The sequence below is a fragment of the Misgurnus anguillicaudatus genome, chromosome 7 (assembly GCF_027580225.2).
Source record: "Misgurnus anguillicaudatus chromosome 7, ASM2758022v2, whole genome shotgun sequence".
NCBI lineage: Eukaryota > Metazoa > Chordata > Actinopteri > Cypriniformes > Cobitidae > Misgurnus > Misgurnus anguillicaudatus.
The window spans coordinates 3,060,979-3,078,718 of NC_073343.2; the positions used below are offsets into that span (position 1 = coordinate 3,060,979).

Below are 17,740 nucleotides of genomic sequence, written 5' to 3' on the forward strand. Positions count from 1 at the left end.
TATTTCTAATAATCCAATAATAAATAAAAAAATTGCATTCTGCTCATTTAACGAGATTTGTGAAATCTCTCAGGACTGAAATTTGTTTTTAAAAGAAAGCCCACTACTTCGTCGACTTTGCATCACAGGACATTTTCCCACTGCAGACTTATTTGCAGATTTTTATTCTTAATATGAGCTTAATATAACTTTTGTTGTAATCCAAAGTTTAATATTTAGGGGGCGTGTGCACCAAAGCGTTTATGTCTGGCATTTAAAATTTTAAGCTGTTTTTAAATTTTTCCAGTGGAAGTGCCACACTTTTCAAAAACGCTGAGCAATGGCCCTCTGTGCTTTTTCTGCGCTTAGCGCTGAGCGCCCAGAGTTCACTTCGGGTGAAATGTTCAGCTTGTCAATGTCACTTTTCTCTCGGCTGTCCAATCACAGTGGAGGAGGGTTGGGGAAAATATTACAACATAATATTAAAATAAAACAACCAACTGGGCATCTTTCAACAAATTATAAACAAAGCAGAAGTATTATAGCAACCAAAGCGCTTAGCTAAAAAAACGCTGGCTAGCGCCCACAGTCGCTTTGGTGTACACGCCCCCTTAGGATTGGAGGTTTCTCATATTAATTATTGCAGAATATAAACTATTGCTCCGTTTCATAAAATGATAAATCCAGATCTTCTCCAAAGTATTAACATTTTAAAAGTGTTGAAGGGGATTGTTGGGTCGAGGAGGGTGGGTTCATAATAGCAGGCCTTTCATTTTGCCCGGGAACTGATAGGATTAACTTCACTGCTTATAATGGAATATAGCATCTTCAGAGGCCCATGCTTCTCAGCAGAATGAAAGATCTTTCTGCCAAGACTATCAAACAGTCTTTATATACTTCACCATTGCCTGTTGCCTAGGCGACCAGTGTAATCCAAGTGTCCCCCCCTCCTTTCTGTCTCTCTCTCTCTCATTGGAGACTCTATTGGCTGATGCCATTGAGCTGGCCTTCAGACGGACACAGCAGCTGTCAGGAGATGGAGATAAATCTGAAGCAAAGTGCTCTGAAACCTATTGATTTCTGCTGATTACAGAACATTTGGAAAGATAGACCAGTGCAGGCTCTTTTCCACACGGCACATATGAATAATCTGATGCCCTGAATGCTTGAAGGATCACGTATCACGCTTTAAAGCCATGTCTTTTATTGGAAGTTAAATTGTGTGCACAGACGTAGTGCTTAGATAGGTCTGTTATATATTATTGTGCAGACCGGTAATTAGGTAAATAACCGATTTTAAACCATCCGAATGTAATAAACTTGTGAGAAAAATTTGCCTCGCTGAGTTTCACGATAGTAGATTTTTCTGCAGGGCTTGTGTTCCACGATTTATGATGCTGTGGTAATTGGAATTGATTGTCTTTGTTTAATCTCACACGTTCGACTTTTCCCAAGAGTCAAAAAGCCAATACGTTGCTTTTTCTTTTTTTTCAAACCTTAAAAATCAGCAGTGAATGGTCAGCTTTCCATTGGTTTTTCTAAATATTTCTGATATTAAAATGTGTTACCAGTGCCCTTTCTCGATGTTTATTTTATTTCCTCTATTGTTCATTTTCATCAAAGCATTCGCATCTAGTGGACAGACTATTTAAAGATTGAATTTCATGGTGCGATTCATCTTAGCGGTTGGTCCAGGTGACTTAAAAACACGCTGCTGATGGAAAGTTGACAGCTTAATTAGGTGGAGAATGTCAGTTTTTGCTAAGAATAAATGCATTCGGTGCTTTCAGATGAAAACAGCAATCTTTGCTAGGAAATACGTTTCCTCCTAAAAAATATTACATGTAAGTGACGTGTAATACCACTGCTATTAAATGTAACTATTACAAAAATATAATAACCCATACAGCACATTTTATTTATTCATAGTCCCTACGTATATGTAAAGAGCTCAGATGCAAACCCTCAAGTGTGTCTGACATGTTTTCTTGTAAATGAGTATTTTTATCAGGCTATTATGTGTAGGTTTAATAATTTTACTTTAATTGCAATGATAAAGTTCGGTAATTGAATTGCCTTATTTTCACAAATATTACTTTAGTCTAGGGCTGGGAAAAGATTAATCGCGATTAATCGCATACAAAATAAAATTGATTTTTGGCATAATATATGAGTGTGTGCTGTGTGTAATAATTATGTACATATAAATACACACACATTCATGTATGTATTTAAGAAATATTTACATGTGTATATATATTTATTAATATTTTTATATATTATATATAAATAAAAATGATATATAAAAAAAATCTGACATGAATATATATGTATGTGTGTGTGTGGTTAAATATACACAATAATTACACACAGTACACACACACATATTATGCAAAAAAATATTTTATTTTGTATGCGATTAATCGCGATTAATCTTTTTCCAGTCCTACTTTAGTCATTTCATTGCTATTTAACCAATTTCTTTCACTGCAAAACCCTCTAAGTAAATGGAAAAATCTCCATTTAAAATGTATTTTCTGTCATTTCTGAATAAAGGTAAAAGGCTCAAAAAATGTGTCAAAATCCTAATATATTCTGTAAACTTCTTTTAACCGGGTAAAAAAAACTCCTGCACGATAGTTTACCCAAAATTGAAAATTTTGTTTTTGTTTTCTTACTCTCATGTTGTTACAAACCGGTATAAATTTCTTTTTGAACACGAAGGAAAATTTTCGAGAAATGTTTGTAACCAAACCTATCATGAGCCCCTTTCACTTCCATAGTAGGATAAAAGAATACTATGGAAGTGCATGGGGCTCATGAATGGTTTGATTACAAACATTCCTCAAAATATCTTTCTTTGTGTTCGTCAGAAAAAAGACATTTATGGGTCAGTGACAAAAATGTTTTGCAAGATGAGAAAAAAAACCTTTGCATCAGATTTATTTCAATTCACAGTGTATTTATGTTAATTTGATGCAATAAAAAATACATTTGCATCATTTTTATGAAAGTTAAGACTGAATAGACCTGGAAATGTCAAATGGTGTAACCGCCAATTGCGCCAAAGAATGAGAAATTTTTACTATTTTCTCTACCTTGATGGCATGTAAGCGTAATCATCAAAAAATAATAATTATTATTTTAAAATATCATTTTATTAGTTATTTCTAAATGTAAATTTTAATGCGTTTTTGTAATATTTGTCCTGAAAACAGCTCTGTTTTTTAAATAATCTTTGACAAATGATGTAAAAATATATGTACAAAAATCATATTGCACTAAACTAGATGATTATATTTTATTCCACATTTTTTATGAATATGTTTATATTTTAATAAAAAAATACTGGTTTCACTAAGTGACACAGAACAGTTACACCAAATTGACATTTTTGCAATTATCCCCAAATATTCTTTCAAAATGAAATAAAACTAGAAATGAAAATGAATAAAACTAGAATGAAAAAATATTGACAGATTTGTATTTTTATTTTGTGTGAACTACATCTTTTAACGTATGTATGCCGTCATTTATCAATTTCCGTCATTTATTGCTTATAGACCGTTTCATCGGGTGCACGTGCGGTGACGCGATGAGCATTTGGTCCGAACTTTACTTCGGTTTCTGTTTGTTTAATGGTCTGACTAGTTGCTGAAACTGAACTCTTGAACAAATACCTCGTCGAAAATAACAAATGTTTTGTGTTCCTATGTAATCTACATGTTGTTTATTTTGCTTGTTATATAAAAAAAAACTACCTTAAAAGGACTTATTTATTCTTCGCGGAGTTTGCTGTAAGATAATTGATGACCACGAAAGCCGCTTGTTTATGTTGTTACTGCTGAAACCGTCTATATAATTTGTATAACAGCGAATTCTCAGTTAGTAGTCGTATTAGTAGCGGTTTGTTGTACATTTCATGCTATTTTATAATTATTATTATTATTATTATTAATAGAATTTTTATTATATATTTTTTCATAATGAAAACTCTCATATTCTGTAAAATAGCTAGTTTATAAAGCATTATTTTTCAAGTCTTATTATTATTATTATATCTGATATTTAGGCTGTACTATATTTTTCTATACCTTTTGCTTCCATTAGATGAAAATAAAATCGACAATAGCACAGGCATAGATGCTTTTATGTTTGCTTGTATATTTCAGAGTATACAGATCAACCCTTAAAACTTCGAGCTTATAAATAAATTGTGAGTCCAATAAATGCGCTGTTTATATCGTTTGCTAAAACACTCCAAGGGTTTGAATTGTTTGACTTGTGCTGGTACAAATCTTTCCACTGAAGCCAAATACTGTGGGTAAAGAGCCAAGCGCTCGCTCTGGGGTTTACAGTAATCAATAGAGTGCGTTATCGTTTCTTAGCCCTTGTCAGAGGGAATCTGGTATTCCCGCTGAAAAACATCTCATAGCGCCTTTTTCTTCATGATATTTTGGCCCCTTAAAAAACACTCAATTAACCCAATATGAATAACAGATCAGCGGGTTTCAATAGTTTTCCTTAAAGTAAATGAAACCCCCTCCTGCAAAAGCAAACAGTACAAGTCAGTTTGGTAGTTAAAGTGAGGTTTCAATGTGTGTATTACCCCAAGGCGCACAGTATGACATTGTCAGTCTACCGAAGGTCATGACTATTGATTTAGTGAGAACACACAGTCTGGCAATAGCAAAACAACACGCTGTCCACGGCTTTGACGTTAACAGAAATGATTTTCACTTGCATATGCACAGTGAGGGTCCGAACTTGATTTTGTGTGTAACTCAAACTGAAAAATAGGGCTCGGTAACATGACACTGATTGTAGTCTGTACTAATGAGCTGTAGTAATTTTCTCCTGACATCACTTTCAAAGTGACATTTTGCTGTTTCTTCGCTTTTACAGCGAGATCTGTCAGGAGAGCTAATTTATATACCAGAAGCATTCTCTAGCACTCTGCTGTTTTAAAACGCTGACACTGTGTAGTGGTCTAAAGAAACACCGCAGACATCTGTACTGAACGTATTTTGAGATTTTTATACTTTTTTATACATTTATTTCATTTTCGACTGGAGCCGATCCGGAGGTCAAGGTGATGCAGGTGGTCGGGTTCTCATTTCCTCCTTTGTTGCGTTGGGCTAAACGGGCTAAAATTGGTGCCAGAATAAATCATTAACCCAGAAATTTGACTTAATGAACAAATTGTGCTTTGCCGTGCACTATGGCTGTTTCAGTGGGGGTTTATGGTGAAAACGATTTGCAGCTGTAGAGTGACTGAAAGTCATTTTCAATGAGAGTTGGCCATTTGACGTCTCATGATACAGTGGGATCCCATCGTCGAGTAAGAATGCCTGTTAGTTACCAACAGTACAGAAGCTGTCAACGTGAAGCGGCTTCATATATTTTTCTAAGCAGTGCCATTCATGTCCGAGACTGAATGACAGGGAAAGTAATGGTTGTCAAGGATAGAAATGTACCCTACAATGCAAGAGGTTCAGAGGTAGTGTACAGTATTTGACTATTTTGGTGAACGAATGTGGTAGACTGCTGTCTACATCAGCTACAAAGATTATATTTGTATGCACTTGGCAGACACATTTATCCAAAGCGATTCAATGTATAGATTTTATCATTATGCATTACCTGGGATTCAAACCCATGACCTTTTCTTTACCGATTGAGCTACACTAAACAGTCACTCCAGAAAAACGTGATTATGCGATCGCATGATTCAATGCATAATCAGCTAAAGTCTGCATATTTATGTGGGGGGCGCATTTTTATAATACGCCTCATTTTCGCCGCATAAATTGCAGATTTCTGCTCGAAAAATATGCAGAGCTTGCATGATTTCATAATCCCCGCATTTTCGTAGCAAAAATGATATATCTTAGCAGAAAGTTGAAAAATGTTGCATGCGCAGCCATGTCCCCTGTTGTAATGGGAATGTTAGGAAGTGATGTAATTACGCGACGTGAACATCAATGAGTACGTTTACATGCACAGAATAAGCGGATAACTATCAAAAATTTGCTTGTTTTCATGCATTTACATGCAAATCTATAAACCGGCTATGCAGACAACTGCATTTACATGGGACTTGGAGATTTGTCAGGTTTCTCTCAGGTAGTGACGTCATCGCCTATAGTACATAATAGTCCACGGCATATCTGTCTTAAGCTATATTGTTTTATCTCTTTTCGTGTTTCCAGAATCTATAAATATAACATCAGTTTTTATTTTGCAGTTTCACGGCCAACTGCTTTAGTAGAGCAGAGACTTTTATGCGTTACTTTGCGCTTACTTCCGCGTCTGACGTTTATCATTCACACACGGAGACATGGACAAAACCATGAGAAAGCCAGTTAAGGTGTTTACATGCCACGGGAAATCGGGGTAGTGAGCAAAAAAAACTACCTGTGCTGATCGATTGCTGCTTACGCCGCTTATGGGCTTTCCCCAATTAAAGAAAACCGTTTTATGTGTTTACATGACCCCACGTGTTATCATTTTTTTAAGCATAATCAGCGTAAGACGGCGACTTTAAGCTGCAAACAGTTTTTGCAAGTTCATGCAGTTTTTGAAAGTTCTCGTAATTTCGGCAAGTTCCCGCAATTTCATTGCATAAAATTGCATAAATATCCCGCATATTCCATCACATTTTTTTAAGAAAACGTGCCGCAAGATCAAGGATTTTAGCCAACAACAATCACAAAAAATCCTTGTTTTTCTGGAAGGACTGACTAAAGGCCAAAATATGGTCTATTTTTAACGCTAACAAGGGGGGTCCGAATTCATTGCGCTTGACGCAAATTTCATAATCAGAAATTGCGCATGCTGTACACACCCTGCCGAATTTTTAAACCTTTTTTTGCATTTTGTCGCAATGCGCATGCGTGAACTGTGTACACGTACAAGTCCAATAAACAATATTTTTTGCAAGGCTGTGTGTTCGACTGTGCGCATACATTTGCGTACATGTAAAAAAAACAGACTATACTACGGGCTTAAAGGGATAGTTCAATGATGGTAAGCACACAGCTGATTTTAACCATTGACTTCCATAGTAGGGCAAACAAATACGATGGAATTCAATGGGTACCATCAATTGTGTGCTTAACTTAATTTATCAAAATATCTTCTTCATCATTTATCACAATACTTCCATAATGGAAGTCAGCGGTTATGGCAGCTGTGTACTTAAAATCATTTATCAAAATATCATTATTTGTGTTCTTCAAAATAAAACAACTAGAGAATTAGAAAATGATTTAAAAAAACCTTTTTTGGTGTACTATCCCTTTAATGCAACAATTTTCTTAATGGTAACTTATGTACCTTACACAAATATACGAATATATGAATTTTGGTAAAGTTAACCTGTTAAACTGAAATGTTTGACAGGCTTATTTTTAGCACTGTAATCTTCTTTTGACACATTTTGCTGATTTCTATATTCTGACTGTTCACATTTGTGTTTCTCTCCACAGAGTATCGGCAAGGGCTCCCTGTGGTGCATAGACCCAGAGTACAGACAGAATCTCATCCAAGCGTTGAAGAAGACCCCTTATCATCCTTATTCCCAAGTGTTCACCACACCTCCCACCTCTCCTCAGGCATATCAAAGGTACTGTAGGCGAGCCATTCGCTGGTCACTTCGATCTTTAAACCAAACGTCACTGTCCTCTGTGTTGTGCGCTTGTCTTTGGTGTTATCGGTTGGCCTGCGGGCTGCGTTCGAGGTAGGCAGAACTGTTGGAGCGAAATCCTGTCCCGGGTTCTGAGCGATTTCCTCGCTGCTCCGTTTCGCTTGATCCTGCACGCTTCCAGCCACTCAACTGTGCAGGATGGGATAATTGCTTTACTGTAAAACTCGAACCGGCATATTGTCCTTAACAAAGGATATGGAGCAAATGGGCGGCCAGCTCAGTGGCTTGAAAGGGAAAATGGAGATGGATGTTTTTAAAGAGATTGAATTAAACCAGACAGCTCTAGTATGAGAGATGGGGGTGGGTATCATGTGTTGCTCAACCTGAACGGGGTGATTATGGAATGAGATAGAAAACCAGGTAGCATTTTATGGTACTTTTCCTCGAATGTGATTTCGCAGTGAAGTATGTCAAGTGTGGTTGTAGCATGTGTATCATTTTGTGCGGTTGACATTGAAACTTACAATATTAATGTATGGACAAGAATTTAAAAAAAGCTGCAATCAGTAACCTTTGCCTCTCTATCGGCATCTCAGTTTGAAACATAAAATTGCAGGCTATTTGTATTTAGATGTTATACAACAACTGACATTTCATCCAAAATCTGACCCACTTAAGGAGACAGTTTTAAACATTTTGTTAGTTTTTAAAGGCATAGTTCAACCAAAAATGAAAATAATGTAATTAATGACTCATGTCGTTCATGTGTTCATCTTCGGAACACAGTTTAAGATGTTTTAGATTTAGTCCGAGAGCTTTCTGACCCTCCATTAAAAAACTAGTAACACGGTATACTGGCCATGTCCAGAAAGGTAATAAAAAGATCATCAAAGTAGTCAATGTGACATCAGTGGGTCAGTTAAAATGTGTTGAAGCATCGAAATACATTTTGGTCGAAAAATAACAAAAATTATGACTTTATTTAGCATTGTGTTCTCTTCCGTGTCTGTTGTAAAGCGCATACGCGAGACTAAAGTCACGTGACGCGGATGACGTACGACGCGGCTGACGTGTTATCTGGTGCACCTCAGCTGTGTTTTTTTTTTTGTGCGCCCAGGCTTCGTTTATAGTCTGAGGGAGACTATAAACTTTGCAGGCTATAAGTTTGAAAAAAAAACTTCGCAAACATGTCTGATGATAACATGTCATCCGTGTCACTGCAGTCATGTGACTTTAGTCTCGCGCATACGCTTCACAACAGATGCGGAAGAGAAGACAATGCTTAATAAAGTCATATTTTTTTTATTTTTGGACCAAAATGTATTTTCGATGCTTCAACACATTCTAACTGACCCACTGATGTCGCATGGACTGCTTTGATGATGTTTTTATTACCTTTATGGACATGGACACTATACCGTACATACGTTTTCAATGAAGGGTCAGAAAGCTCTTGGACTAAATATAAAACATCTTAAACTATGTTCTAAAGATGAACGAAGGTCTTACGGGTTTGGAGCGACATGAGGGTGCATCATTAATCACATAATTTTCATTTTTGGTTGAACTATCCCTTTAACAAAAAACATTACGAATTGCAGCTTTCTTTCTTTATGGATTATTCCCGCCATCCCAGCATCTAATGCTATATTCATGGCAAGTAACGGTTAATCCATACACAAGTTGATCCATACACGGTTTGGGGGAGGGGCAATCTCTTATCTGCAATTCACTTAACTTGCATGTTTTTGGCCTGTGGGAGGAAACCGGAGTACCCAGAGTAAACCCACGCTGACACAGGGAGAACATACAAACTCAACACAGAATGGCCACCTGACCTAGCCGTGGCTCAAACCGTGGACCTTTTTTCTGTGAGGCAACAATGCTACCCACTGAGCCACTGTGCTGCCCCAAATTGCAGCTTTAACAGTTGACGCAATTACAGTATGCACGTAAAAATGCATTTCTCAGTTCAGCAATAAAAGCCGCTGCAAGCACATCGCTGCCTCATCAAAGCAAAAATTTGCACGGTTCACGACAAACAGATGCTGAATAAGGTCATTTCCTTAAATAAATAAATAAATAAAACAACTTTTCCCAAGATGCATCTATGCTGGAATTGAGATTGTGGTGGATAGAAAATTCACTAATGAGACATGAAGTAAAATACTGTACATCTCTTTAGCACCTCAGTTGTTTCTCATAGACAACAATTGTTTCATATACATCCTCCCTATAGTTTCAAAAGACTTTGCAATTATTTTTCATCAAAAATTGCTCATTAAATTAGTCAGAATTGTAATAAAATCATGTCTACGGCCTTTACTGCATGTCAATAGTTCTCTCACCGTTCTATTTGTATGTATCCTAAGGAATTTTAGAGGCAGCTGCTGAAAAATCGATACTTGAATAAACACATCACTGAGATTTCCATTCTTAGGCTCTTGTCTGAGCTGTGAATGAATATCATTTGAGCAAAGACTTTTCTCTGGACTGATGGAAAACACTATAATATTGGTGTTATTTTATTCTTTGGTTTGTGGTTTTGAAGGAATCTGGTGTTATTGTTTTATTACAGTGATAATACAGCACTATAGGCCGTTCATTAGCACCAGGTGTTCAAAGACGTTGATACCCTGTGGGAAGTGAAGATCGCAAGGGAAGGTCCCTACACCTTTCCAAAACAACAGCCTACAACAACCTCAAAATACTTTTTCAAAGACATGCTCTCAAAAACAATACCAAAACCTTATGCCTTACTTTAGGTTCACACCAGATCCGAGTTCAACGATTTGCGAGAGTAGATTACATACAAAGTCAATGCAAAGACGCGATCAGACACGTCCTTGCACGGGGGGATGCAAATGATGCGATATAGGCAGCGCGTTTGCCGCGAAAACACGCGTAATTCGCCTCGCGCCTCTTCGCCCAAGTTGCAAATATTCAACTCGAGTGAAAAAATTGCATGACACGAAGTTAAATCCCACGGGTAATCTACAGCAAGTAACTCAATGCCCCGCGTTTGGTGTGTACATAGCATAATGCTGTGTTCAGACCAGCCATGGTAAAGGAGTCAAGCACGAGTGATTTCAATGTTAAGTCAATGTAAAGATGTGTTGACGGGCGTCTGGAGGTCTCACGGTGCGAATGAAGCGCTTGGCGCAGCATACGAGATTCCGCCTCATTCGTGCGTCTTTTATATCGCGCGAATGACACGAAATGAGCGTTGCCGCAGCAAACACGCGAGTTGAAAAATTTGAACTTTAGCGAAAAAACGCATTGCGTTAATCAATCAGGAGCTTGCTCTAGTAGTGACGTGATTACAGGAAGTGAGCGGAGTCGCAGAAGCCCCTCCCATGACGTGAATTCCCACGTGAATGTCTCGATGACAATAATTTCACGCATGGCTTTCACGCGCAAATGAAGCGAGTAAACTCAAAATGTTTAAGTGGCAAATTAGACGCGGTAGACGCAAATTTGATGCCTCAAACGCGGCTGGTGTGAACCCACGGTCAAAGTCGCCATTACACGGAAGTACCGATTGCCTTATATTCCTCTTGGTGACGTATATCTGAGTGAAACCGGCTTATGATATGAAATACGGCAGGGCTGGATTTGAATTTGTCTATTGAAATCTGATTGGATCGTTTGAAGTTGGGTCGTGTTGCTAATTGCTAATCACAGCGATCTTCTCCTGGACCCCGCCCACTAGGGCTGGGCAATTTTTTTTTTTATTTCCGATTTTTCGATTAATCTTTTTTTTACGTGGTCGATTAAAAATCAGTTCTCAAAGGCCACAAATTGTTTTTTTTTATGAAATAACCTGATCCTATTTGATCAAGGAATGCGACTGTTTTGACTTTTTTCAGTATACATCTTGCATCAAATTTTTATTGTATTTAACATAATTGTATGCATTTGAAAATTAGAGATGGGTTCTGTTTTAATGTACCCAAGTGTACCTAAAATAAAAAAGTGTAATATACAGGTTGGTGGCTCTTAATTTCTTTTTATTAATTACCCACCTTACCAACTTACCAACTTATTTTTTATAGTTTTTTAAATAAATAAAGCATTTGTATTAAATCTATATTCATTGAGTTGAATCGAGAATCGAGTATAAAAACCGGTCTGAGAATCGTAATCGAACCGAGAATCGAAATCGAATCGATCCAGAACATCTGAATCGATACTCAGCCCTACCGCCCACCTGCCATACCATATGACTGGAAATAAAGAGAGATCATTTTGAAGAGGGGAGGAGATTTGCGTTTTTGATTAAAAATTATGAAGGCACAAAAATAACGAAGTGCACAGAACAGTCATTTGTACAAAAATACCACAATATTCCAAAACAAACTACAGTTTTTCATTTTATTTTCATGGCGACTCTAAGGTCGAAGTATGGGCCATTATTTACTTGTATGTGAGGGTCCATGTACAGTGTGCGTGACCAATCAGAAGAGTGCGTGCCAGATTTTTGAAACACTGCGTACATTGTATGCATAGGTCACGCATGCACCTACATTAGAATGTAGTATTGTAGCCCAGGAGATGCATTGCATTTTGTCGCTATGTGCATGCGTCGAACGTCTGTGTAAAAGGCAAATAAATTATACTTTGCAAGGCTGTGTTTGACCGTAACTTTTTATTGTCTTACTCTTCGGAAAATTGCCTGCATAGTGGTGCTTTAAAGAACCTGTGAGGGTTTGCTTTTTCTCTTATAACAGATGGTACCTAAAACCAATATGCTGATTCGAAGAACCTACGCTTGCCTAAATGAGGTGTAAAACAGGGCCATAGTAAACATTTCAGAAATCTTCCCCCAAAAATCTTTGCAATCATTATTTTTAAATAGGTTGTAGTTATTTTTATTATACAACACCAGGAAATAACCATATAAGCAGTTGCTTTGGCAACAGACTGAATTAATGTACGGGCAGGAAGCAATAAAACTTCGATGGCTGCCGCCTGCTTACCTGGCCTTCGGCAGAGCAGTTTATACTATTGGCCAAACTTTACATCACACTTAATAAATATTCATAAGCAAAGCTGATAAGGTTTATTATGTGCCTTTGCCACTTTTTGGATTTTTGCACTGGTGTGTATCTGTGTGTGAGGTGGCAAAGATAGCACTAGAGTTTTGGGCACACACAAGCTCGGCTTCCTCTTTCTCTCTCAGACCAGATGGTGAATCTGCGTGTAGCAGTATGTAATAAAGTGTTTATCTGGCCACTGCGGTTCCCAGGAAGCAGAATGAAGCTTTTTATAGCGTTCCTTAGGTTCACACGAATCGGCTGAGTCATAGACTGACACTCTCGTCCTTTTTGCTCATTTTTTAAAGCGCCGCTCTTTTATCTTTGATTCATTAAGCCAGCACCACGTTAGAGTCATAAGGACAGTTCACACCAAAAACAATAACTGTAATGATAACTGACAGCTTTTGTGCTTTTTTCTTGAGTGTATGTTTAGATGATTAATAATAAAAGGTTATAGAGTATTTTATAAGCTCAGTGTTGGAAATATAGGAGTCACGAAAACAAGATTTTCTAGATCTTTTAAAGGGGACATTCCATGAAAATCAGACTTTTTCCATGTTTAAGTGCTTTAATCTGGTCCCCAGTGCTTCTACCAACCCAGAAAACATGAAAAATAGCAACCCTGTAACTTTGTTTTGGTAAGGCTCTCTCTGCAAGCATGTGAATATATAGTTTTTCGCTCCCCCCATGACGTATTAAGGGGATCTTATTATAAAGAATCACTGACAGCACGACGCGTTTGTATTCCCTCAAACACAAAGAGAAGCCTACAATCTTATAACTTTTTTAATGTTTTAATGGTCTTTCTAAAGGTTGAAGATGAGGATTAGTGCGAGAGAGTGAGTGAGAGAGAGCGAGTGAGCGAACGAACGAGAGAGAGAGAGCAACGCGACGATTCGCTTTCAAGTATGTTGTTTAATATGTTTCTCTGAAGTTTATATGAATGAACACGAGGATTAATGCACTGCACGAGACAGAGTGAGAGAACAACGCATATTCACTATCATACACAATAAGCATAAATATGTAGTTTAATGTTTCTCTGAAGTTTCAAATGAATACGAGGAGTCACAAGGTGGAGAGTGAGAGACTGACAGAAACGCGAAAGTGTTCAATCATACACAATAAACTTAAACATGTCATTTAATCTGTTTCTCTAAAGTATGCATAAAACAGATGATGGATTTTTAAACTTGTTCAAATATATAATGCTGAACATCGCTTACTAACTTCTTTCGTGAGAGAATCTCCCTCTTGATGCTCTGTCTTGTCTACAGCGCGAGCGCTTGAGACTCCGCCCACCTGAGCAGCTCATTTGGATTTAAAGGGATACACACAAAAACGGTGCATTTTTGCTCAGACCCATAAAGTGGCTACTTTAACATGCCACAATAAATTACCTATATGGTATTTTGAGCTAAAGCTTCACATATGTACTCTGGGGACATCAAAGATTTATTTAATATCTTAAAAACGTCTTGTGGAATGTCCCCTTTAACTTTTGACAATTTATTTGAAGAACATTAAAGACATTTAATGTAAAACATCATCTCCACAATAGAGTTTAGTTCTGTTTGTTTTTCAACGGTATTTTGTTAAAAAGAAAACACAAGTGTTATAGCTTTGGCTATTTATTTATTTTATATATGGATATTTATATTGTTAGTATTTTGCATATAGTTAATCTTGTTCTTCGGTGTTCAGTTTATAAAGGTTTTTCAAATGTTATTTAAGAAAAAATATCGTTTTAATAAAAATCTTTCTAAGAATTGAACCGTGGGGCAAAAATCGTGAGACGAACCGAATCGTGGGTTTGGTGTATCGTTACATTCCTAATCAATATGTACTTCTGAGGTACTATTATGCACTCTTTAACTCTTTCCCCGCCATTGACGAGTTATCTCATCAATCAAGAGAAAACATTTGCATTAAAAAACGTGTTCCTGCTGAGGTTTTATGTTAATCTGTAATACCACAATTATCTACTTACCCAAATTATAAAAAAAACTGAAGCAAAAAATTATTTACTAATTTTAAACTCTGTGTATGTTTTGATAATCATTCGGAATCTGATCTCTAACAAAATTCCTTCACAAAAATGCAATTATTTCAGCTTTTTGCTAATACATTTTTTTGAAGAAAAATACCCATATTTAAGAGTTTATAAGCAGAGAAAAATATAGATAGGATGAAAGTTTTTTTCCCCATTCTGTTTGTTTGTTTATTGTTTGTTTGAAAGCAGAGGGTCTGTTCTTTCATTTAATATATTTGTATGTGTATTTTCCTGGAAGACATTTTGTAAATGAAATTTAATGAATACAAGATGAGAAATTCATAAGCATACTGTTTTTTTCTCTATTTAGTGACTAGTTTTGTCTTGTCTTGTCTTGTCTGCTCAGATCTATATTTATTTACTGAGTTTATTGCAGTATATTCTGGAATTGGCTTCTGTGTGGGGGAAATGGATGGCCGTAGAATTTGGCCAAAACAAGGCGTCTTAAAAGGCAGTATAATTAGGTTGAAACATAATTAACTTTAGAAACAGCATTTAAAATGCTGACCGTGTAAGCAACGGATTAGATTTTGGAACAGAGATTCAGGGGAGAATATTAAATGACGTGTCCCCTTTAAGAGGCCACATGCGTGAACCTGTGCTCAGGTATGGGTGCATTCCTTAACATGCTAAGAGTTTGAGAAAGCGAGCGCATGAGGAACAGCTAGGCCTCGCGCGTTTGCCCTTGCGAGGTTATTAGCGTGATGGTCGCCATGGCAACAGGGACGCCTCCATGGTAACGCATAGCTGAGACAGGTGCAGTTGCATCACATGGCTATTTGTTGCCTGGCAAATGGACAGGCCATTAGCGCTGGAGAAATACACTATCGCCCTGGAAACACACAACTCTCCATGGCAACCGCAGATGGCTTGGAGCCTATTTTGGGAGTTCTGTACCTGCTTTTGTCTGCCTTCATAAAAACTCGGGGATGCGTGAATTATTGGAGATGACACATGGAGGTCCAGTTGCTTTAGGAGATTAATTTTAAATGGGGACTGCGTGAACTAAAGAAGCCTAGTAAGAAAGAAAAAGCCCTCAGTGCACCAAGACTGACATAGTTATCATATTTAATAGATGTCATTTTAGCTGGAGGGCAAAAATGCATTACCAAGAAAGCAAATTCAATGTACAAGCTCATGAAATGCCTTTGTCTGGTATTGTGTTAGTATTTGTTTAGTTGCTCTTTCTCTCTCTAAATCTCTTCAAACCACCCTGCCTGGCTTTGAATCTTCTCAGTAACACTAAATGACAAGATCGCTCCTCAATTTTCCACTTTCGCCCTAATGGCCGCTGCCGTGTAAATGATGGAGCTTTTCTGGCAGAAACCCATGTGTCTTCAAGTCTGCACTTATAAAGTTTTGAGATGTATTCGTTTTTAGACAGCCCACACTATTGAACCTCGATAGAGCATATCAGATGCCTCTTTGATAACCTGAGAAGAACAAGCTTTAGTTGGAGAAGGTTTGGAGAAATTGGAGCATTTGGAGGTTTTACTATTCCTGAGGATTCCTTTAGACCCGTTTTACAACTAGTATTAAGATGCGTTTTGGTCAATCGGATCACAGATGGACGAGAGAGACATATTCCCATTTTAATCCATCTCTTTTGTCCATTTATGTCAATTTCGCTTCTGTCCTGATTACTTTGGGGCGATGGTCTATGGGCAAGTCGGTAAAACACAAGCGGAAGAAATTACATGGGTAATGAAGCATACACTGAGTGAAGTGAATTTAACTATTTGCGTGAGTAAATTACATACGAAGTCAATGCAAAGATGCGAACAAAATGCAAACTCTCGCAGGGCAATGAGAATGACGCAAATTGGGTGGCAAGATTGCCGCAAACAAAGCAATTAGCTTCAAACGCGCCTTCTGTGGAAGTTGAAAGTATTTAACTCGAGCAGAAAATTCGCATGACACGAACACTGCAAAAATGACTTTCTTACTTAGTATTTTTGTCTTGTTTTCAGTGAAAATATCTAAAAATTCCTAAATCAAGATGTATTTTCTTGATGAGCAAAATGACCTAGGAAAATGAGTCTAGTTTTTAGACAAAAAAATATAAAATTTAAGCACATTTTTGCTTTAAAACGAGCAAAAAATCTGCCAATGGAATAAGAAAAATTTTCTTGAATTACACTCCCAAAAATGATTTATAAGAAAACAAATCTTGGTATTTTTGTCTTATTTTCAGTAAAACTATCTAAAAATTCTTAAGTTAAGATGCTTTTTCTTGATGAGCAAAATGACCCAAGAAAATAAGTCTAGTTTTTAGACCAAAAATATCAAATTTAAGTGATTTTGTGCATAAAACAAGCAAAAGAAATCTGCCAAAGGGGTAAGCAATTTTTTTCTTAAATTTTTCTTGAATTTAGTGTTTAAGAAAAAATTGTAAGATTTTTTTTGCTTACCCTATTGGCAGATTGTTTTGCTTGTTTTCTTCATCAAGAAAAAACATCTTAATTTAAGAATTTTTAGATATTTTTGCTGAAAACAAGACAAAAATACTAAGAACATTTTTTCTTGAAAATATTTTTTTGCAGTGTAATTGTTTATGAAAAAGTAAACTTATTTCAAGAAAATGTTTCTTATTCCATTGGCAGATTTTAAGTCTGTTTTAAGCACTAATTTACTTAAATTTTTTTGTCTAAAAAACTAACTTATTTTTCTAGGTAATTTTGCTCATCAAGAAAATACATTTTAATTTAAGAATGTTTAGATATTTTCACTGAAAACAAGACAAAAATACAAAGTAAGAAAGTCATTTCAGTGCAGTTAAATCCCCCAAATAATCTAGAGTGAGGAAAGCGATGCTTCGCGTTTGGTGTGTACGCAGCGTAAGTTGACACGCACTAATGTTATGTCAACAATTTGTACACGTATATGTAAAGGCTTTCTCAGGTATTTTAGAGCAATTGATTAAATAAACTTGCGTAACTTTCACAAGCTTTTAAAATAAAAAACGCCAGCCTAAAGGTCACACCGAACGCTCTGAGTTTGCGCTAAAAGTCTGGATTGATG

At 36.7% G+C, this 17,740-nt stretch overlaps 1 protein-coding gene across 6 annotated transcripts in view; it reads left to right on the forward strand.

The window, feature by feature from the left end:
• Window positions 1–17,740, forward strand: part of foxn3 (forkhead box N3) — a 143,349-nt gene that overhangs the window by 69,608 nt on the left and 56,001 nt on the right. For all 6 annotated transcript variants that reach the window (XM_055172750.2, XM_055172749.2, XM_055172751.2 and 3 more), the window contains one exon: window positions 7,470–7,606. In XM_055172750.2, coding sequence (XP_055028725.2) covers window positions 7,470–7,606 — 137 coding nt within the window. The remainder of the gene's footprint in view (window positions 1–7,469; window positions 7,607–17,740) is intronic.